This window comes from Pecten maximus, chromosome 15, assembly GCF_902652985.1.
Source record: "Pecten maximus chromosome 15, xPecMax1.1, whole genome shotgun sequence".
In the NCBI taxonomy this organism is placed as follows: domain Eukaryota; kingdom Metazoa; phylum Mollusca; class Bivalvia; order Pectinida; family Pectinidae; genus Pecten; species Pecten maximus.
The window spans coordinates 9,532,173-9,555,307 of record NC_047029.1 but is presented as its reverse complement, the minus strand read 5'-3'; the positions used below and the strand labels follow the sequence as shown (position 1 = coordinate 9,555,307).

The following is a 23,135-nucleotide window of genomic DNA, read 5'->3' as shown; positions in this document are numbered from 1 at the left end:
GCTTTCGGAATTGAAGGCGAAACAATAAAATATATATAACAAAAGAAAACAAAATGCTTCCCTTCATTACAATGTCATGGACTTCATATCTTTCATTTGTAACCCCAGTACAATTATTTGTTTGCGGGGTTAATCGCTCCATAGACAACCACGGTCATTTTGAGGTGGGGGTCTCCTTGTAGTAGTTGGTGACTACCTCCCTGAACAACATGCGGGAGGCCCGTTGAATACCACTCAGAGCAATTGGGTTTTGTCCAAGGACACAACCACAACACAGACCGGCCCGTTTCTCAACTTCCCAAAAAACACAAACCGACACTGGTCGTGTGGCCATGGGTCGAATCACATACCATGGATTTTTTGCCTTAGGTATCACGTTCCTTTTATCATAAAGCAAATGAAAATGATTCAAATTCTTTAAAATCATTTAATTTACAGACTCAAACAATTCAACATAAACAAAACAGATAAAACAACAAAATAAACAAGCATCATGCAAATCAAATATAAAGCAAACGGAACAATGACAAGTACATGGAGATTCAGTGACTTAGATAAAATATTGCTTAGTGTTATCAACATCCTGTAACTTCCCCCAAATAGACAACATCTAGAAGCTTTAGATACCTTCACCTATCGGCCTCAAATCTTTTATCATTCAGCCATAGTATAGACCATCAACACTAGGAACTTTATATAGTTGAATGCAAGACAATTTGGATGAAGTCCAAGTATCATCGCTGCACAACTATTTTTATCAGAGAGCCAATAAGCAGTTATCTCTATGTGTTATAACTAGTGCTACATGCTGTCTTGATACAGATGGAGACTCACTTCCTGTTTGGATACAGGTAGAGACTTACTTCCTGTATGGATACAGGTAGAGACTTACTTCCTGTATGGATACAGGTAGATACTCACTTCCTGTATGGATACAGGTAGATACTTGCTTCCTGTATGGATACAGGTAGAGACTCACTTCCTGTATGGATACAGGTAAAGACTTACTTCCTGTATTGATACAGGTAGAGACTCACTTCCTGTATGGATACAGGTAGATACTCACTTCCTGTATTGATACAGGTAGAGACTTACTTCCTGTATGGATACAGGTAGATACTTACTTCCTGTATGGATACAGGTAGAGACTTACTTCCTATATGGATACAGGTAGAGACTCACTTCCGGTATGGATACAGGTAGAGACTTACTTCCTGTATGGATACAGGTAGAGATTTACTTCCTGTATTGATACAGGTAGAGACTTGCTTCATGTATGGATACAGGTAGAGACTCACTTCCTTTATGGATACGGATGGAGACTCACTTCCTGTTTGGATACAGGTAGAGACTTACTTCCTGTTTGGATACAGATAGAGACTCACTTCCTTTATGGATACAGGTAGAGACTTACATCCAGTATTGATACAGGTAGCGACTTCAAACAAGAATCAATGATGTTTTAAGGGGTTTGGGAGTTTTAATGGAATTTTAATGTTTGTATTGGTTTTTGATGGTCTGGTGTTTTAGTAGTGAAATATAATGCCTTCATGTTTCTACAGTTTCAAACAATGAAATAAACAAAATCAAAATATTGATCTTGTAATTTTTACAATCACCATAAAAAAAATTATCACAATTGTGATAACATAAAACATTAACAAGATTTTTAAAGATTTACACTGACACATTCCCCACTATCTTTGATATCCAGGGATTCCACCCTCATTATACTGTGACAGATCACGACTAAATGATCATGCTATGTACATGCCACCTTGTGGGTAATAAAAGCTCATCATGAATCTGTGATATTTGTTGTAACATCAGAGCTTTATCATAAATCTGTGACATTTGTTGTAACTTCAAAACTTTATAATGAATCTGTGATATTTGTTGTAACATCAGAACTTCATCATGAATCTGTGATATTTGTTGTAACATCAAAACTTCAACATGAATCTCGGATATTTGCTATGTTAAATAAAGGAGCCAAATTTACTTGATAAGTAGCATTACATTTACAGATGTAGCTCCTCTTTTGTCTATGTTATTTTATGCCTGGAACAACCAATTGACTATCAGCTCTTTGACATATTCTGAGAGTGGAACCCTTGGTTTCAAAGACGTTTACAACAAATACTGTATATAACTTAACACATTATATACAATTTACTAATGGTTTTTCAGATTTGGTCAAAAATGTCAAACATACAGTTTTACTTAAAATCATTCACATCTATGATTGCATAATGATCAGCTATACTTTTAATGATGTCACTCGCACTAAAATGATCTGACAAGTTATGAGCGTTGGATATCTGATGTTACTGACAGACATTTATACACAATCACACAGGTGTGATATTTTATGATCAAAATGATACATGTACCTGATATCATGGCTATAAATAGATATAAATCTACACATACAGGTGAGAAAAACAGATGTGTAATGAAACAATCGTTCTGATAAGATTTACACCACTATCATGGATTTCTGTACTTTGTTGGTTTGTAAATTTACAACACATGAAATGATCCTAATAAACTCTTAGTCATACTAAAATATATTCTCAACTCAAACAGAAATGTCTTACATTCTGACAGAAAGATTATTATATATACTCTTAAACAGGAATTAATACACAGCTTTTAAAACTGAGTTTATTTTTGTGAGGCGTCTTGTGGTTGGAGATCCAGTATTAGCTATACATCCTCACCCCAACATGATACATAAGTGATACATTTTGTATGAGTGAGGATGTATATCAGAGGGTGACAGGAAGTAATTACTATGCAATTAAAAAAATTATCAATACATCCAACAAAGTTAACCGATATGGGGAAATTAATACTGAACGCAAAACTGACTAGTGCAGAACTTGACAAACTAACCAGTGCAGAATTTGACAAATTGACCAGTGCAGAATTTGACAAACTGACCAGTGCCAAACTTGACAAACTGTCCAGTGCAGAATTTGACAAACTGACCAGTGCAGAATTTGACAAATTGACCAGTGCAGAATTTGACAAACTGACCAGTGCCAAACTTGACAAACTGTCCAGTGCAGAATTTGACAAACTGACCAGTGCCAAACTTGACAAACTGACCAGTGCAGAATTTGACAAACTGACCAGTGCATACCTTGACAAACTCACCAGTGCAGAACTGGACGACTACCTACATAATTAGTGCAATCCATTACATTTTTGCTGATCCAAATACAAAATGTACCAACCATAACAATGGCATTATTAAAATCATGATTTATTAGGACTCTTCCAATATTATCTATTTGGGAGGGGTGGAAGGCATTTTTTCAGAGACCCCACCACCCATCAAATATGGAAACATATTCTGTATAATAAAGAATACTTTAAGTAAAATGGTGATATACCCCCAACACCCATCTAAGTTGAATACAAGTAGACTACCTCCCACCCCTTCCATACAGATACAGATAATTCTGGAATAGTCCTCAATTATTTCTTTAATACTGGTTTTATTGCATTGCAAAATTATTAAAAAGACATTCAACTAAAACAACTTCTTGAACTACACTTTTGTTAATATCTACATCACTTCACAGCAGAATTATGTTAATATCTTTTAGTACATCCCTTAAAATACAACCACATTCTATAAATTAGTACTACAACTACAAGCACTGTCATGTTCAATCATGTATATAACAGCAGATCTTTGCAGAGATTTATCAACATTCTTCAAATTTTTCATCAACAACCAACTTAAGTATAAATGGTGTAAATAAAAAGTAGTGTAATAAAGAACTTGCCATACTGAACACTGGGGCCTGACACCTTCCCAGAATGAAATACCGGGTCGTCCTCCAGACCACTTTTAATTGAAAATGGCAGGAACATCGTCTTTAGAAATGTGTAAAGAAAATATTCCAACCTTTCCAGTCAATACACCGTTAAAGTGATGTGGGTGTCAGACCCTTGGGTTAAAAATTTTATTCCGGGTTTTAGAGATGTGTCAAGCCCCTGTGATACTACAAACTGAAACGTCACACATACACCTGTATTTAACAAGAGGCCCATATGGCCTGAACCACTCACATGGATAGTGCCATATATATATGATTATTCAGCAACATAGACAGAATATTTCAAAAAATCTTATCCTGATGAAGTAGATGTCAGCTTACCTACATTTCTGTATTTGCAGGATCTAAAGTCATTGATCCTGTTTATCATGACAATTTTGCTTTTTGACATTAGACTTTTTGTGACACAAGATTGATGCTGCTTCAAATGCGACACCAAGGAGAGAAAGTACTCTTAACATTTAACTTTGGAAACAACAGAATTAAATCATACTTAAAATTCAGTAATACACAAATCATTATGCATTTACAAACATTTTAAATATTATAAATTAAGTTTAACTTATGAGGCCTCAGCCAAAAATGAGTCAGATCTCTTAGGATTATTTTCAAAATAACTGCATAGATATGGCTTATCTACATTTGAAATCAAAATGTACACCTAATATAAATCTGAGGCTTGATTGGGGGGGGGGGGGGGTTCTTCAAACAAGATATAATTGCATAGAAACCATTCATTTCTAAACATCTTATCAGCAAATTTCTAGGAAATCTGCATACATTTGAACAACTAACACCCAACAACTGTATAAAAGTTACTGTATAACAGTAGCTTGGCTTGGCAATGTTAAAGGCTATTTCCAATAGTTATATATGTTAAAGCAACTATTGACATCTCGGTGAGCTCTCATAAGCTGTACTGTTAGAAAACTCCCCACATTTGAATTTAAGTAACTGTTAACATCTCAGGACGCTCTCCTCAGATGTACCGTTAGGAAACTTCCATCAATTATAATAAAGCAACTATTGACATCTTGAGGAGCTCTCATGAGCTAAACTATGAGAAAACTCCCCATACAGTTATATCAAATAAACTCTTAACATCTCGGGACGATAGTTTTATGATATTATGACTATACAACAAGAAAAGAAGTCTTTTAAGGGCTATCCCAAAAACTATCGGGAGGGGATTTGTCAAACAGGGACAACCCATAGAAATGATTAAATTTAAACAGTACAATATGTTCATTTTTCCCCATCCTGCATAGAACTTCTATTTTCCTGGATTCATCCTGTAGGACATTCTCTCTATTGATATCCATCTCCTCTGCTCTCCCTATCATCAACTTTCCAGATCACTGGTCTTTACGTGTCATGATTACATATTTTCTAGTCAGTATGAATCGATGTTATGTCACTTTCAGTACTTGATAGACATTGTTCCTAAACACCCGTTTAAAATGCGGCTCAGCATTATGAAGAAGTTTCTGACACAATGGCTGCTTTCCTCGATTTGCTTTGTCCTCAATATCCCAGATCTCGGGCATGGAACATCCGACGCTGCAAAAGAGGACAGACAATGGATTCAAGCTTGAGACACAATCGTAAATTGTGGTAAATGTAAGAGATTTAGAAAAAAAAAATGTTTTAAGGAATGTTGCTGAAAGGTATGGCATGCCTCATGACAGGTAACATCATGGATTCTGCTTTAAAATAAATTAGAAAATGTCTGCAAGACATAAATGCCCCCACTGCCACTTGACACCCCCGAAACACAGTTTGGTGAGGATCGCATCAGCAGTTTCTGAGATTAGCTAGTTACACTGCATTGGGACGGGATGGGACGGGATGGGACGGGACGCAACATGGGTAACACTATAGCTATATGCCCCTCATTTCATGGTGGGGGAATAAAAAATGTCCTAGGATGAAATCATTGTACTAAAATTGTGTCGCTCTCAAACTCCAAAGTCTGAGCCTAACTAATCAGAACTCAATTTAGTCATAAGAGAAGTGGGACTCTACTATAATCAAAATGTCACTTACCTTGATCGCCGGTTACACCAAGATTCCTCCAAAATAGCGTATTGGACTTTACGTTTCTTGAGGATTTTTTTCACTTCTTCAGCAGGTTTTCTACTATACATGGTATAAACATCTTTCGTCCGCTCCCTGAATCATACACAATCATTCTCGTTCAGTCATAGTAATAACAGATATATGATATCAACTATAATAATAAAATGTACATAGCAATTATCTCCCCTTAAAATTATTCCTTCTGTTTGGCACTAACATCAGCAATTACATCAGCTGTAAAATAATGTGTGTTTTTTTGTTTGTTAGGTTTATTGTCCCATGAACAGCTATGATCATTTTGATGTGGGGTCTCCTTGTAGTAGTTGGTGACTACCTCACATGAACAACATACGGGAGGCATGTCGCATGCCATCAAGAGCAATTAGGTTAAAGTATCTTGCCCAATGACACAACCATAACACAGACCAGCCCATTTCTTAGTTTCGCAAGAATCACAAACCTACACTGGTAGGGAGCGTCTAACAATACACCTCGGATCTGATGGTTACATGGCTGGCACTCTAACTCACTGACCTATCACGGCCTTTAACCCTAATCTCTTGACATTTTTGCAAATAAACTTAAAATTATTCCTTCCGTATGGCACTTACATGAGCAATTTCATTCACTGTTAAATGAAGTCTAGAACTTTAACAGAAAAGTAATAACGATTTTAACATTGGAATATAACCCACTCACCGTAATCCAGCGTCCTCGTAGTGAGGGTGGTTGATAATTGGTCGACCTGTACACAGTTTAATGGTGGCCATTGTCGGCATTGGACCAGCAAATACAGCACCTATAGAAGAGATAGCACTGGAGACTATGGCGGGGAAACATAATACCATTCAAATGAATAAATATTTATAAATCAACATGGGAGGGAGAAGGATACAACGTCCAGGAAGGTAGAGAATTGTAGCAATCCAGATGAATCTACCTCGGATACAGGTGTATACAAGAGGTCTCACCAAAAAATCCAGGAAATATGTGCATAAAAACGGTGAGTCCAATACGGAGATTCATTCAATGGTCCCATTTACTTGGAGAGCTTTGTTTACATTGGTTCTGATGACATCTACCCTACATCCAAAATATGTAAACAGCACTCTCCAATAGATTGGACCATTGACTGAAATCTCTGTGTTGGACTCACCGTTTTTGCAAAAATATTTGGAAAATTATTACAATAACAAGATTTAAACATAATTATACATGTTTGTGTCGCCTGTCACACTTTGTCAATATCATAAAACTTGTTGAAAACTGCAGACATCCATAAAATGTTTAAGGGCAGTAGGCTCTACTACCCATGATACATGTATGGCTAAGGTTTGGTTGGTCTAGTTATTATTCATACTTAGCAGCCGAATCAAAACACATTGAACCACTTGACTAAAAATTAGTCCCAGTCAAAGGTCACTATGTCAACCAATCAAAACGCATTTAGAGTTTATTCCACCTGTGGTATAAACTGAATGTTATTCAACAATTGTGATGATTATTTCATGCCTTGGGAGTTGAATAACATCCACCTATTGTGGTAGAAAGAAGTATATGTTTTGCCTGCATCCATTTATCTTATCATATCATAAACTTAGATTGGCCACTTAACTTGTACCATACTATTGCCAAACCTTACGTTTTGGTGTTCTGCTTTCAACCCACTCCACTAGTTCCTCTAGCGGGTAATTGCTGTATTCTCCCATAATGCTCCACTGATGTTGGAGGTTTTGGATTCCCTGTACACTCATCCCTGCCAACACCAGAAAGACTATCGCCAACTGCCTCTCTCTGCTACCAATCCAACTGAACAGCTATAATATAAAACAGGTCCTCTTTATCACTTACAGTATACAATTGTTTCATGCCTTATCAGTCAACAGTCAAAACTCTACCCTGAGGTTTTGGGACCAGCCCAATGAACTTTTCATCGGGTTGGTCCTAACACCGAGGGGGAGAGCAAAATATTTGTGTAAAAAATATTCATAAGAGTGAAATGAATCAGAAAGTGGTGTTTCTTTCATGTCTTCCATGAGGACATTATGGAGTTACAGTGTCAGAAATGAAACAACAGCCTCCTTCAGCTAATCACAGCCCCACTAGGCCTGATAACTCATGTTTTCATCAATTTTTTGTGATTATCAGCTCTGACAACAAATGAAAAATACTGGAGAGTTTAGATTACATGTTACTGTCTACATACATTCTTTAGTAAGTATAATGAGATACCTGGCGAGAAGCTAGAAGGGAAGTCATGAGACACATATGTGGAGTCCAGAACAGCTTGAGTCTCATGATCAGGACGGCCATGGCGGTGAAGGCTAACAGTTGGAAAAGGTGGTACACCAGCTGTAAGGTAAATTACATATCACAGCTGGTTAACAGAGGTGGTACACCACCTGTAAGGTAAATTACATAATCACAGCTGGTTAACAGAGGTGGTACACCAACTGTAAGGTAAATTACATAATCACAGTTAGTTAACAGAGGTGGTACACCAACTGTAAGGTAAATTACATAATCACAGCTGGTTAATAGAGGTGGTACACCAACTGTAAGGTAAATTACATAATCACAGCTGGTTAACAGCTGTAAGGTAAATTACATAATCACAGTTAGTTAACAGAGGTGGTACACCAACTGTAAGGTAAATTACATAATCACAGTTAGTTAACAGAGGTGGTACACCACCTGTAAGGTAAATTACATAATCACAGCTGGTTAACAGAGGTGGTACACCAATTGTAAGGTAAATTACATATCACAGCTGGTTAACAGAGGTGGTACACCACCTGTAAGGTAAATTACATAATCACAGCTGGTTAACAGAGGTGGTACACCACCTGTAAGGTAAATTACATAATCACAGTTAGTTAACAGAGGTGGTACACCAACTGTAAGGTAAATTACATAATCACAGCTGGTTAATAGAGGTGGTACACCAACTGTAAGGTAAATTACATAATCACAGCTGGTTAACAGCTGTAAGGTAAATTACATAATCACAGTTAGTTAACAGAGGTGGTACACCAACTGTAAGGTAAATTACATAATCACAGTTAGTTAACAGAGGTGGTACACCACCTGTAAGGTAAATTACATAATCACAGCTGGTTAACAGAGGTGTTACACCAACTGTAAGGTAAATTACATAATCACAGTTAGTTAACAGAGGTGGTACACCAACTGTAAGGTAAATTACATAATCACAGTTAGTTAACAGAGGTGGTACACCAACTGTAAGGTAAATTACATATCACAGCTGGTTAACAGAGGTGGTACACCAGCTGTAAGGTAAATTACATAATCACAGCTGGTTAACAGAGGTGGTACACCAACTGTAAGGTAAATTACATAATCACAGTTAGTTAACAGAGGTGGTACACCAACTGTAAGGTAAATTATATAATCACAGTTAGTTAACAGAGGTGGTACACCAACTGTAAGGTTAATTACATAATCACAGTTAGTTAACAGAGGTGGTACACCAACTGTAAGGTTAATTACATTATCACAGCCGGTTAAAAGCATTTTTTTGTATCTTTATTTCAATATACATGTATTTTTGTATCGAGGCAAAGTCTCACTTAACAACATACGGGAGGCCTGTTGTATACAATACAGATCAATAAGGGTAAAGTGTCTTACCCATGGACACAACCACAACACAGACCGGCCCATTTCTCAGCTTCCTGAGAAACACAAACCGACAAGGGTAGGGAGCGTCAAACCACACACCTCAGATCTTAATATGAGGTTATGTGGACAGCACCCTAACTGACTGAGTCATGACCAGGAGAAGAATGCCTACACCATAGAAAGTCACCAGGAAACAAGACTTATTTCTATGTAAGATTTCATCGTTGGTGCTGTGGTAAACTAAACCATACTCCCAGGCAGTGTTAGATATGATATACTCAGAGAGTGAAGAGAAGATACATATCTCATCAAGATGACGTAACCAAGGACATCATAAAAGACCAAGGATCCCTTCTCAACATATTTGGTCTTGGCCCTGTATTACATGATCAAAAGTGACCTTGAAATTTGCCCCCCATGCCATGGTTTCCTCTTAGTGATAGCTTTATATTTGTTACAGATATAGTTACACAGAGGTCACACATCAGTTATAGTATTCCCTGTCCCCAACTCACTGTGAGGGGAGACAGCAAAACAAAGCATGGAGTTACTGTGACAACGACATTAATGGCCAGTGACTCAAGTGGCTATGGACCTACAACAAAAGGATTGAACTCACTTTGGTTTGGTTTGGTTTATTTTGTTTAACGTCTTATTAACAGCTAAGGTCATTCAAGGACGGCCTCCCGTGCGTGTGACATGCATGCATGAGGTGATTGCGTATGCGTGTTTTTGGAGGCTGCGGATGTTTGTATTATGGCTCCTTGTGATAGGCCGGAACTTTTGCCGATTTATAGTGCTACCACACTGCAGCATACTGACAAAGACACCCAGCAGGACAACCCACCCAGTCAACGGGCGAAACCACTTCAATATGCTGAGCGCTAAGCAGGAGTAGCAACTACCATTTTTAAAGACTCTGGTATGTCTCGGATAGGGGACAGAACCCAAAGCCTTCCTCACAGCTGCGAACGCTCAACTAAAGGCCAAAAGTGAGGCATTGTCAAGGGAGACATTAGGAAGAAGAAAGTTGTTCAGAAAGAAGAGAAAAGATAAATTAAGTCGCCTCCTACGATCATGCAATGGGGGCAGCAGGTACAATTCTTACGCCCTACCTGCAGGGCTTGGGTAACATATAATATTAGGTGGAACAGTTTGATCATAGTAAATGACTGATGATTGTACTTGCTCAATATTAACTGAGAAATGAAACTTACCTCTGCATGTGGCTTTTCTCTATTCTGACTGAAAATAAAACATAGCCCCGTTAAAGAAATACTGTATAACCATGGAAGCAATATATGAAGAATTTTATTTAGATTTAGATTCTTAATTTTTTTATTTAAATGTAAATTGATGACAACTCACAACTATTTCTTTTATTTCTTATTATTAAAAGTACTTGGACAAACAGGTTATCAGTAAACAGTTTTTGTAATTGAAGTGTAAAAGGAATATGTCAAATTATTATAAAACAAGCATGCTGGGTATTCCTAAAGCAATAGATGTCCCTTACCAGCCCCCACTAAAAATAGCAACAGTGACCTTGACCCAAAAACCCTAAAACTTGAACTTAATATGTAGCTTCTCATACCTAAGTTACATACCAACTTTCACCAACATATTATGAAGCATGGTTGAGAAAGGTGCAGAAAACTGAGTGGGCGGACGGACAGACAGACGGACGGGGAAGAAACCATATATAGTCCCCTCGATTTTACCGGTAGGGGACTAGTAAAAATCTTCTGGTAGTAAATTGATTATATCTGCTGATTTGTGTAAAATATTCTTATCGAACATTTCTGTTTTTCAACATTTTATGCAAAAAATATATATCGGAATACAGATATAACTCTATTGTGATACAGACCTTCCATCGTCCTTGTTATTATCCGACTGATTGTTCTTATCAGCTGTCCATATCTCATACTCTGTTCTCAGTAACTGGAGTAAATCACAAACAAAACAGTTTTAAGGAATATGATCTAGAGCACATTTTATCTCGTACATAAACAGAACAATGGGATCATCAAACTGTTAAAAGTCACATGATTGTTACACTCCATCACACAATATTGGAATTATTATGACCTTTAAACCACTCAAACATTTCAAATAGAGCAATAGATCATACATTTAAAGGTCACACAAACATTATTTGCAATGATGAAATCTAAAATCTCCTGTGAATTTTACAATAGAGACCAGTCAGTCAGTCTATTAAGATATACTAGCCAGTCTACACAGGTGTGTCAGTCAGTCTACACAGGTGTGTCAGTCAGTCTACACGGGTGTGTCGGTCAGTCTATACAGGTGTGTCAGTCAGTCTACACAGGTGTGTCAGCCAGTCTATACAGGTGTGTCAGTCAGTCTACACAGGTGTGTCAGCCAGTCTATACAGGTGTGTCAGTCAGTCTATACAGGTGTGTCAGCCAGTCTATACAGGTGTGCCAGTCTATACAGGTGTGTCAGTCAGTCTACACAGGTGTGTCGGTCAGTCTATACAGGTGTGTCGGTCAGTCTATACAGGTGTGTCGGTCAGTCTATACAGGTGTGTCAGTCAGTCTATACAGGTGTGTCAGTCAGTCTATACAGGTGTGTCAGACAGTCTACACAGGTGTCAGTCAGTCTATACAGGTGTGTCAGTCAGTCTACACAGGTGTGTCAGTCAGTCTATACAGGTGTGTCAGTCAGTCTACACAGGCGTGTCAGTCAGTCTAGACAGGTGTGTCAGTCAGTCTAAACAGATGTGTCAGTCTACACAGGTGTGTCAGTCAGTCTATACAGGTGTGTCAGTCAGTCTATACAGGGGTGTCAGTCAGTCTATACAGATGTTTCAATCAGTCTATACAGGTGTGTCAGTCAGTCTAGACAGGTGTGTCAGTTAGTCTATACAGGTGTGTCAGTCAGTCTAGACAGGTGTGTCAGTCAGTCTATACAGGGGTGTCCGTCAGTCTAGACAGGTGTTTCAGTCAGTCTATACAGGTGTGTCAGTCAGTCTATACAGGGGTGTCAGTCAGTCTATACAGGTGTGTCAGTCAGTCTATACAGGGGTGTCAGTCAGTCTATACAGGTGTGTCAGTCAGTCTATACAGGTGTGTCAATCAGTCTATACAGGTGTGTCAGTCAGTCTACACAGGTGTGTCCATCAGTCTATACAGGTGTGTCCGTCAGTCTATACAGGTGTGTCAGTCAGTCTATACAGGTGTATCCGTCAGTCTATACAGGGGTGTCAGTCAGTCTATACAGGGGTGTCAGTCAGTCTATACAGGTGTGTCAGTCAGTCTATACAGGGGTGTCCGTCAGTCTATACATGTGTGTCAGTCAGTCTATATAGATGTGTCAGTCTATACAGGTGTGTCAGTCAGTCTATACAGGTCTGTCAGTCAGTCTACGTATACACAGGTGTACGACTAGTTTACTTCCAACATATTACACTGTTACCTGGACGACAACAGCCAGTACAGATACAGCAACTGAAGGAGCCAGTAACGTCTTAAGAACTTTGACTGGTGTCTAAAAAAGAAAATACCAAAATTGTAGAAAATCAGAATAACATTGAAAATGGTCCGAAATTTACAAACAGTCCGAAATTTACAAACAATTTCAAAACAAATCAATACATGTACGCAAGTTATGCTTCTAGATACAAACAAGATATTGTCAGTGGCAAACAAGATATTGCAACTGATTTCAATACAGTTAAAACAATTTTACAAATATGATAAAATAATCAAACTCTGAACCTTTGGTTTGGTTTGGTTTGGTTTTGTTTAACGCCCTATCAACAGCAAACACCATTTACGATGGCCTCCCCTGTGTATTGTTTAACGTCCTATCAACAGCTAACACCATTTAAGGATGGCCTTCCCTGTGAGCGAGACGCATGTATGTGGTGAATGTGTGTATTTTTGGAGGCTGCGGTCTGTTCATGTTTGTCATCTTAATTGTTATAACACAGAACTGGTGCCAGCTTTATATTTATCGACTTTGGTAGAATCTTGGCCAGGAGACCAAAACAACAAGGCATCGCAAACGATACAAATCCCCTCGCGTGCTAACACATGAACTCTGACGCAAAATGGGGGCTGGGGTTATTGCAGGACATTGAAATAACATCAGTTGTCATTTGCACTGAACTGCAATAGACATGGATGGGCTTATTATCAGGCATGGGCTCATTGAGGTATTGCCATGCTGGACCAATATATGAAATTTGGTCAGGATCCATTCAAAAATGAAGTCGCAACAACGCTGACAAAGATTTTCTATAAATAGTAACGGTGACCTTGACCTTAACCTTGGCGCCCTGAAACACAAACTTGCTTGAGGTATTGCAATGCTTGACCCATATATGAAGTTTGGTCAGGATCCGTTCAAAAATGAAGTCGCATTACAGCGCTGACAAAGATTTTCTATAAATAGTAACGGTGACATTGGCCTTGACCTTGGCGCCCTAAAACACGAACTCGTTCGAGGTATTCCCATACTGGACCCATATATGAAGTTTGGTCAGGATCCGTTCAGAAATGAAGTTGCAAGAGTGCTGACAAAGATTTTCTATAAATAGTAACGGTGACCTTGACCTTGACCTTGGCACCCTGAAACACGAACTCGTTCGAGGTATTCCCATGCTGGACCCATATACGTACGAACGGAATGCTATATCCCCTCCCCGACTTTCGTCGCGAGGGGATAAAAAGCCTTTCTCACAGGGACAAACCATCAACTAAAGGCCAAAAGTGAAGTATTGCAAGGGAGACATTAGGAAGAAGAAAGTTATTAAGAAAGAAGAGAAAAGATAAGATCCCAAATTTAGTCGCCTCTTATGATCATGCAATGGGGTCAGCAGGTACAATTCTTACGCCCTACGTGCAGGGCATTTGAACCTCAAACATGGCCTTATTTATGACTTTGATGTCGATTTAAACAAACTTGACTTTTTGTTCCTAGTTCTGTTGAGCTCTTGTTTTATAAGATTAAAGTGTTTGTTATGATATATACAATATGTCTGATGTCCATTGTAGGTCTACCAGATTCTCATCCACAAATGTTTTTTATTTACCATCTCATGATACAAATATTTTCAAAAAGTCTTTTAAATATCAAGGAGCTCATACATGGAAACTTTTACCAGGAAATGTGAGAAACTGTACAACACTTTTTATTTTTCAAGAAAGAGTAAAGAGTTTTTTGATACAGTAATCTTTAATCCTGCTGTGGTTGTACTTTTTATCCTTTAAATTTAATGACAGCTCTAAAGTTATGTTGTTTTTTATATCATATGTGCCTTGTTTAATGTTATACTATTATTCTTTTATATGTTGTAAATATTGTATATTCTATACCTATCTTGACCATGTGTAAGACGAGCTTTTATGCTCCACATGTTTTCAAGTATAAATAAAGACTATTATTATTATTATATTTAACCTTGACCTTTGACAACAGCTTGGCAAACATGATCTTAGAAATTACCTCGGCTTCCATGAAGTCAAACTCCTTTGCACAAGTATACAGCATTGTGTGGAAATTCTTGAAATTTGAGAACTTGCTTCGGAATATATCTCCGATGTGTGCCTGAAATTAAACAAAATAAAAATGGTCGTAGATATATAATAGCAAGGAATGGTTTACAGGAGGAATCGAAGGCTTTCTCCTTTGATGGGAAAAGAGGAAACATTTGAAGAGGAAAACCTTTTTTAAATTAAAACTAATCCACACATCAATTACACATGCCCAGCTTCCTTATAAGGTCAAACGGTACACACAAAAATCTTCTTATGAAATAAAAAACAACATTTTGATTTATTGACTTACATCATCTGCCACATGAAAGACTGTGGACAGGGCTATCTTCAGTCCGACTGTACATAGAATCAGTAGGACGCCTTGTGTCGCCTGTGGAGGAAAAACAGTTTACTATTATCTCGCTAGGATTAAAGACATTTACATGTAGTTTATCTACAGGCCTGGTCAATTAGCTGGTTTAACTGTCATTAATGAGAGACATCAAGACAACAGACCTCAGAGATCTCTCAGTAATATGATCTTATTAGTTATAAGTGTGATATTTTCTCTGCTTTTTTTCATTTTTCCTCTGTTTTCAGTTCTACAGTTTTCGTGTTGTATTCATCTGTTGTTTTATCATTAGTCCTGAAGTTGAACTGGCATAAGAATGGGCAAAGTGGAACTTAACAAAAGGTCCAATGGGCCTGCATATCTCACCTGGTATTCAGCTCTTTGATTATCTGTCTTTCAGTTAATCAAAAGAACATGTATATATGCTTATACAGATGCACAATTGTATGACACTTGTGACCTTGAATATAGGTCAGGGTAATTTCTTTCCGAAAATTTTGACATGAATTATCCCAAGAACCTAACAGTCTAATATCTTGATTCCAGGCCTTTTACTAATTCAGTAGTTGTTAGAGAGTTTTGAAAATTTAACACTTCTGACCTTGTGTAAGGTCAAGGTATTTTTTTTTTCAATTGTCAGAGGAATCTGAAGAAGTCAATTGAGAGATCAAACAAAACTGACTTCTCTGACCTTGAATATGTGACAAGATAATTTCTTATCTCAAACTTTGTCAAGCTTCATCCCAGGAACTGTCTTTAGGCTAGATGAGCTATGCTGGAAAATGTTTATATTCTGAGAAAATTTTATGACAAACTTCACCTGTAGAATTCCATAATGATCACCTTTTGGCCATTTTGCATTTTCCTAACAGTCTCAAAATTGTAATGTACAGCTACAAGGACCCAGAAAAGACTGAATAATCCTTCCTGTACTTCCCTATGTAGTATTTCCCAAAGAAACAACAATGTAAGTTTTTCTAGACAGACAACAGTCCATGGATCACAGACCAGTAGGGGTTTGAATAGCCAACCATGTACTTTAATAGGTGGATAAAATCGGCTGATAGCTCCTATAAACTTACCAGTATTAAAATTTTGTAATTCAACTTTTCCAGATATGATTCCAAGCTGACAATGATCTACAAAATAATAACAGAAAATAATTTACTGGTCAACATTGCATAATACAGAAATTTTATGCTAAGTCTGATATTGTATGTATTTCACATCCATGTTGTTCGCCAAAAAGTGTTCTTTTTATCTGATTCCGAAAAAGGTTTTTTTATTTGTCTATGAATTCAATTTTTTTCAAAATCATAAAAAACATCAGCTTACCATCACCGTGACAAGACAAGATGTAAAAAATGAGGTTAAAAGCATCTCATTCCCGAACAAGGCTACAAAACTGCACAGAAGTCCAATCTGAAAATCCAAAGAACACAAGAATTACAGATGATTATGTCCAGATTACCTGCATCCTTAAATTCCAGAATCACCGGACCATAAATTCTGGATATTCCATAAATGAAGGGTGTGTTGATGTCTACTATGTTTGGTTAAATTTGGACTTAAGTTTTCAATGACTGATCTAACAAAAAAAATTTAAGTGAAATGTTGATAGTCTTGTTGCATGACTTTGCCAAATGCGAGACAATAAACCATTTTTTTTTTAAATATGGACACATATAAAAACTATTCAAAAAAAAAATCAAAGAAATAATGATAATAAAATTCAATTTAATGATGATATAAACTTTGTATCTCAGTTAAACTGAACTATTGATAGAAAGACAATCCAAAAACTTACCAGCTGACCTATTGTGATGACCTTGACCTTGTGTGATCCAATGTAACCAAGGGCGTAGGTAGCAAACACAGCCAATGTCTGAGTGAGGAGTGCAAACTGGGCAAACTGTTAAAGGACAAACATTCTTGGAATCAAGTTTTACACATGTATCAGGATAAAAGGCTACAGCACACAGGTTGATATTTTGAGTGATTCTTTTATTGGTGAATTCTAAAAATTTCCTGTATTTGATCGAGTAGGATTATTATTAAACTAAATGTGCAAATATTGAATATTAAACCATTTTAAATTCAAAGAGCGAGACTTGTGGTCATTTCTTACTAGGTTCTCAGAAGAGATTCTATTTCTTTCAACATGATGAAGCTGCAATCAATTATTGGATTTAAGTACAATCATCAGACTAACTTTCTTCTCAAAACTTATTGAAGTTCAAATACATTGAAAAAAATATTTATCGATTGATTAATTGTAATATTTATTGAGAGGGGTTTTATTTTTCACTTTTTTTTGAGAATAGACAAATTATGAAGAGTATATAGTTCCTTTCACACTTATGAGAACTGATGTTTTTTGGTTCAAAATGTTGGTAAAACCACAAAAAATGGAACCAAAAAAAAATCCTTAATAAATTATATCAGTGGAAAGATGTCTAAAATATTCACATGTATGTTGGCTTCCTAATTCCCCATTTTGTTACAATGTAGTTTTAACTCATTATAAATCATTGTAATACAGACTTATACAGTAACACTTACCTGCCAGGACAACATGAAGCAGACAGTGATGAGGGCAATAAGGCCGCTATATCTGTAACTCGGAACACGTAATCTGAAACAGATCAAAGAAATGTTGATGAGTTTGATTTGCCAAAAAAGAGAAAATGTTCGCGTCCGGAACACGTAATCTGAAACAGATCAAAGAAATGTTGATGAGTTTGATCTGTCAAAAAATAAACCAAACTTAATGAACCTTGACAGGGGATTGTTACCTGATAATCGTTTACTGTATAAGTGATGACTGACTTCTTTCTCTTTGACTTATCAGATAGAACTAAATACTCTAGTTAAAATTTAAACATAAACATTTTCTACCAACAAGCGGAAACGAACCTAAGTTTCAACTAGAATATATCTGTGAAACATTTTTTGTGCAGTTTATTCATCAATTCCGCGAGCTTTATAATTCTTTTAAATTTTCTATAGCCAAAATTATTTCCATTGCAATAATTAATATGAATTGAGACCATCAGAGACCACATTCTCATTATCAATATCTGGTAAAAGTATGTCAATATCGTCTTCATCATAGTAGCTCCATTTTCAGATTTTGTAATAATTGGGGTTTTTTTAAGGTTCAAAATAATTTTATTGATCAAAACATGGAAGTACATATAATTGGTGTCATCGCACAGGAGGGGATTTATTCAACATACTTTGTGAAAAATAATTACATTATCTCAAAATGAAAAATATTTGTCCACCTGACAACCTGATCAACTTTCTATATAAAATCAACCCTTACTTGATGATGTGCGTTACTAGCAGCATCTGGATGACTAGGAATGGGTAGGCAAAGCTTTCTCTCAGGGGAGGCGTCCACATACACCTTGTACACTACAAACGAAAATGTATTTGTATTTATATTCAAATGTTCATTTGATTTAAAATTCCTTTATAGTCAACCAATTTTTTTTTTGCATATTACAATGGACAACAATCAGTTCTACAAAGAATAACATCATGACTTGTACAATAACCATCGATATGTTCAACCAGGAAACTCTTCCGTTCATGAAAACTAGCTAAATATTCAGGGAATCCATTTGACCCTTGACTTTAGCAATATCAGAAGTCAAACCACTATTCATTAGAAATCGGAAAGACCAAAACATGTGTCAAATAGACATGTTTCTTCAAACCCAAGAGTCAAATATGATTTCTGGGAGTCAAAAACATACTCTCAAGGGTCGACTGGATTGGCAGATATTTGTTTTGTGTATCCATATTGTTGTACCGATGATGATAATATCTGTTATTCCGGTGATGCATCATTACAGAGACATACAACTCTTTCTCCAATTCACAATATATGAGTAACAGAATAACACATTGATAACAATACAAAAGTGTACAATTAACATTACAAATCAAGGGAAGTAACCCTGTTGACATACTAAATGGTCCAAGCTATTTCAGTTACATTTAGTTGTCCAAATGAAATCTGAAATACACTAAATAAGATGGACCAAACACCCACAGGAACTAGGAAATTGTTGCTGTTTATAATGTCATTACATCAGTAAGGATGTCAAAAAGTATTAAATATTTGCGATAATTTTGTCCAACCAAGTTATAATTAATTTCTGAAATTAAATCTGTGACACCTTACCTCCCCATGGTTATAGAAAAAGCTTGCAACTGTCAAAATTCCTCCAAAAACACTGCCACTGCAACAATGATTCAAAACAATAAATGATAAGTATATTAGTGAACAATCACACAATATTGTATTTGATCTGTGTACATACAAGTGTTTGTTAATCATAAATTACTGTCTGGAAAAAAATAATGTCCCAATAGTTGTCTCCCTTGGTTATTTCCTGGTACATATACCGAGATTTCAAGATAAGTTCAAGCAATGTTCCAGCACTTTGCAACAAAAATCTTAAACTACACCCGATCAAACTTTTAGGAAAAAAGTTTTCTCATGTTTCCTTTTTTATTATTCAAAGCACAGATATTCTACTGAAGAAAACTAACCCAGATCAGAATTTAGTCAAGATTCGTAAATTCATGATAATTGTTCCCAGTACCAATCCAGCACTCTTTAAGAAACATTGAGAAAAGTTCAGCACTTTTCCAACATCCAACTTTCTTCATTACTCAAATTTCATCACATTTTCATGGTCTTTCAAAATCATGAAGAACCAACAATATGGGGACAAAGCAATGCTCAAAAAATGTTCACTTACCTCAAGTAAGTGCCAAAGAGAAAGAAGACACTCATCATTACTCCGTTGAGGAAAAAGACATTTTCTATGTAGAAGTAAGATGGTTCTCCAAGACCTGAATCAAAAGCAAAATACTATTAACTACAAGCATAGATCTCCTCCATTCTTTCCTGGTTTTATGTAAAAGTGACTTCTCAAAATTTCATACTTTTATTCTAATAATCAATTCCAAACTTAAACTGCAAAAGGGGAACCTCCAATTACCTATGCAATTTGAGCAAGGTTTATGTAGTGCTTCATGAGAAGAAGTGCTAAGGAGAATTGTGTAAGAATGGACATCAGACCATGGACCACAAAGGGACATCTGCTGATGGTGAGCAAAAACTATCTTATAATATTATCCCTGATTCATAACTCAGTCTACCAAGTAAATGTTATTTGATATACCTTGATCTACTACCAGTGACTTTTTAAGTACCTTCACAACTCTGTACTGGAGTTTTCCCCTCTCCTCTGTTCACAGTCCAACACTGCTTTGTAGGTTTGTTTAGACCAGCCCAGAAACTCTCGTAGGCCCGATATCCTACTGCCAGCACCGCCTGTAGGAGAGAAAAAGTAACATAAACTTTATTTATAGAACAACAACTGTGAAATAAGTTGTATCAGCTTATATAAATCACCCTTGTTATGTTTACCTCTGGGTACAAGTTGTTGATGATAATTATGTTTACCTCTGGGTACAAGTTGAATCTTTTCAGAGTGTTGATCGTTAGAGGATACTCTGTGATGTTGTCATACATAATCTTATTCAAGCCCTCGTAGAACGTCTTGGTCTCTATCATAGTCTTGAAGTAGGAATAATACAGCCCCTGGAATGAAACACAAATTATATTAGAAGCATACCTGTGTACACTTTAAATATCTATGATCTGCCACAGGTGAAAATTGATTGTATAAAAGTAGTACTGCAATGATACCCTTCCCTCACAATATGATGTGTATCATGATACATTTATTTTGCAAATAATCAATTAAATAAAATCCACGAGAAACTTTCTATGGTTTATTATTCTCCAAAATGTTTCCAAATATGTGATTTAAATGAAGCAGGCAGTTTCTTCATTCTACACAATCACTCAACGAAAGCACTTTCGTTGCCATGCTAGTTTTGGGTGAAACTAATTACCGTGCAGAAAGCTTGATCTGGAAAACCATGGAATTTCAGTACTGTGATGTGAGAGAATAATACTGTAAACTGAACTGTGCCAGTTACACCACAATTATTGTCCCAAGGATTACCATTGCAGCACTAGCGAAAAGTTTAATTAACATTCCTGCACAGTATTTGGGAATCAGTTAGAGAAATAGATAAGCTTACTGTACTGTCATATTTACAGGTATACATTACTTACCATTTCTGTACGGAAAGCAAGCTCCCTCTCCAGAGTGGACAGATGTGAAAAATGACGATCTCTCTCAAACATACCAGCTATATGATTTCTGTCAAAGATAGTATTCTCTATTAATATTGGAAAACAACAAAATTTCACTACAAATTATAAAAATAATAGAATTACAGTACAATTTATTCATTGTACTTCTTTGGTCAATTAATTTCTGTTTATCTTTCCATTGTTCTAAATTTGGTGTGATTTTATTTGTATCAATTAGACTTTTTCATAACCGTGTTCATTCAATGCAAGGAACCATATAACTAGTCCCAACATTTTAAATTTACATATATACAAATGTCAAACAATTTATTGTATGGTATACAAAGTATTAATGTACAATCTACACAATAAATATATAAACTTACACTTTTTCTGAATTCTTATATATAATTAATCATAATTTGATAAGAGTTATCATTGATGAATACACGAAATAATAAATATATATATATATGATAAACAGATATTGCCTTCTTTACAATTATCAGATGTTGTTTCTTTTACCTGTGAGCAACACCAATGGCAGCAGCTGTAAGTATAAAATATAATCCATCATCAATAACAAGCTTAAAGTGGCCAATAGGCCTGTATCCTACATGCTGTACACCCTATCTATTAAGATTGAATGCAAGCTGAATAAGTGGATGTATCTAATCAAACGACACATTAATAAAATCATATACCTGATTCAAATGCAGTCTTATTATCACCAAAAATTATTCAAACTGATATAATTTTGTTATCTGTGCTGAAACTGCGCATTTATTAATTAGTTCGTTAATTTATTTCACCAGCAGTTTTACATTATAACCACCATGCCGTTTATCTTTTTTAAAGATATTTCTTGTCTTACATTAACTTTATATATAAAAAATTGTAATATTTCTGATGACTTGGAAATGTCGCTAATCTTAATATCAATAATTTAAACAATAGTTCTTAGCAACGGAATGCACATTTCTTCCTAAAATATAGGGGTAACAAAAGGGACATAACTCCTACAAGATCCATGCTATAAAAAATAACGACAAGCACGATATGGCACGGCTTTAGACTGTGTCTGAATATGCATTAGCTTACAACTGTTATCATCCCATCCAACTTTCTTTGCAGTGTTGTTTTGCAATTGTCGTAATGCATTGTAAGACTTGAATCGTGCATAGGTTCCTGGCGCATAAGATAGGAAATTACTATGTTATGCATATGTATGCATAACATATTATCTTTCCTATCTTATGTGCGTCAGGAACCTTTGAATCACGTAGACTAGTTCTGAGCATAATCATTGCGAGAAAGAAACCAAATCGTCTTGCTTTACCAATGAGCAGAACAAGTACAAGGTAAGACAGCGGAATCCCTTCCGTATCACTGATGTCTTTGCTCTGATCATCTTGTCTTTTCGACCCTTTTTTCCTCGTTTGGTTATGACTGTTGTTGTTAGCGTTTTGAGTATTTCTTTTTCTCGGCGCCATGTTTGTTGTTGCCGG

At 36.3% G+C, this 23,135-nt stretch overlaps 1 protein-coding gene across 1 annotated transcript; it reads right to left on the bottom strand.

The window, feature by feature from the left end:
* Positions 1-416: 416 nt before the first annotated feature.
* On the bottom strand, positions 417-23,128 carry LOC117343227 (probable C-mannosyltransferase DPY19L1). Its single transcript, XM_033905565.1, has 22 exons — positions 22,967-23,128; positions 22,153-22,177; positions 21,607-21,694; positions 20,926-21,063; positions 20,673-20,793; positions 20,216-20,309; positions 19,633-19,690; positions 18,766-18,857; positions 18,000-18,072; positions 17,245-17,349; positions 16,773-16,859; positions 16,520-16,576; positions 15,396-15,476; positions 15,054-15,155; positions 13,020-13,091; positions 11,446-11,519; positions 10,793-10,820; positions 8,166-8,285; positions 7,576-7,750; positions 6,633-6,732; positions 5,901-6,026; positions 417-5,414 (listed from the first exon to the last, which is right to left on the bottom strand). The coding sequence occupies exons 1-22, from the start codon at positions 23,118-23,120 to the stop codon at positions 5,264-5,266; spliced, it is 2,121 nt and encodes a 706-aa protein (XP_033761456.1). The 5' UTR covers positions 23,121-23,128; the 3' UTR covers positions 417-5,263.
* Between the last annotated feature and the right edge of the window lie 7 nt (positions 23,129-23,135).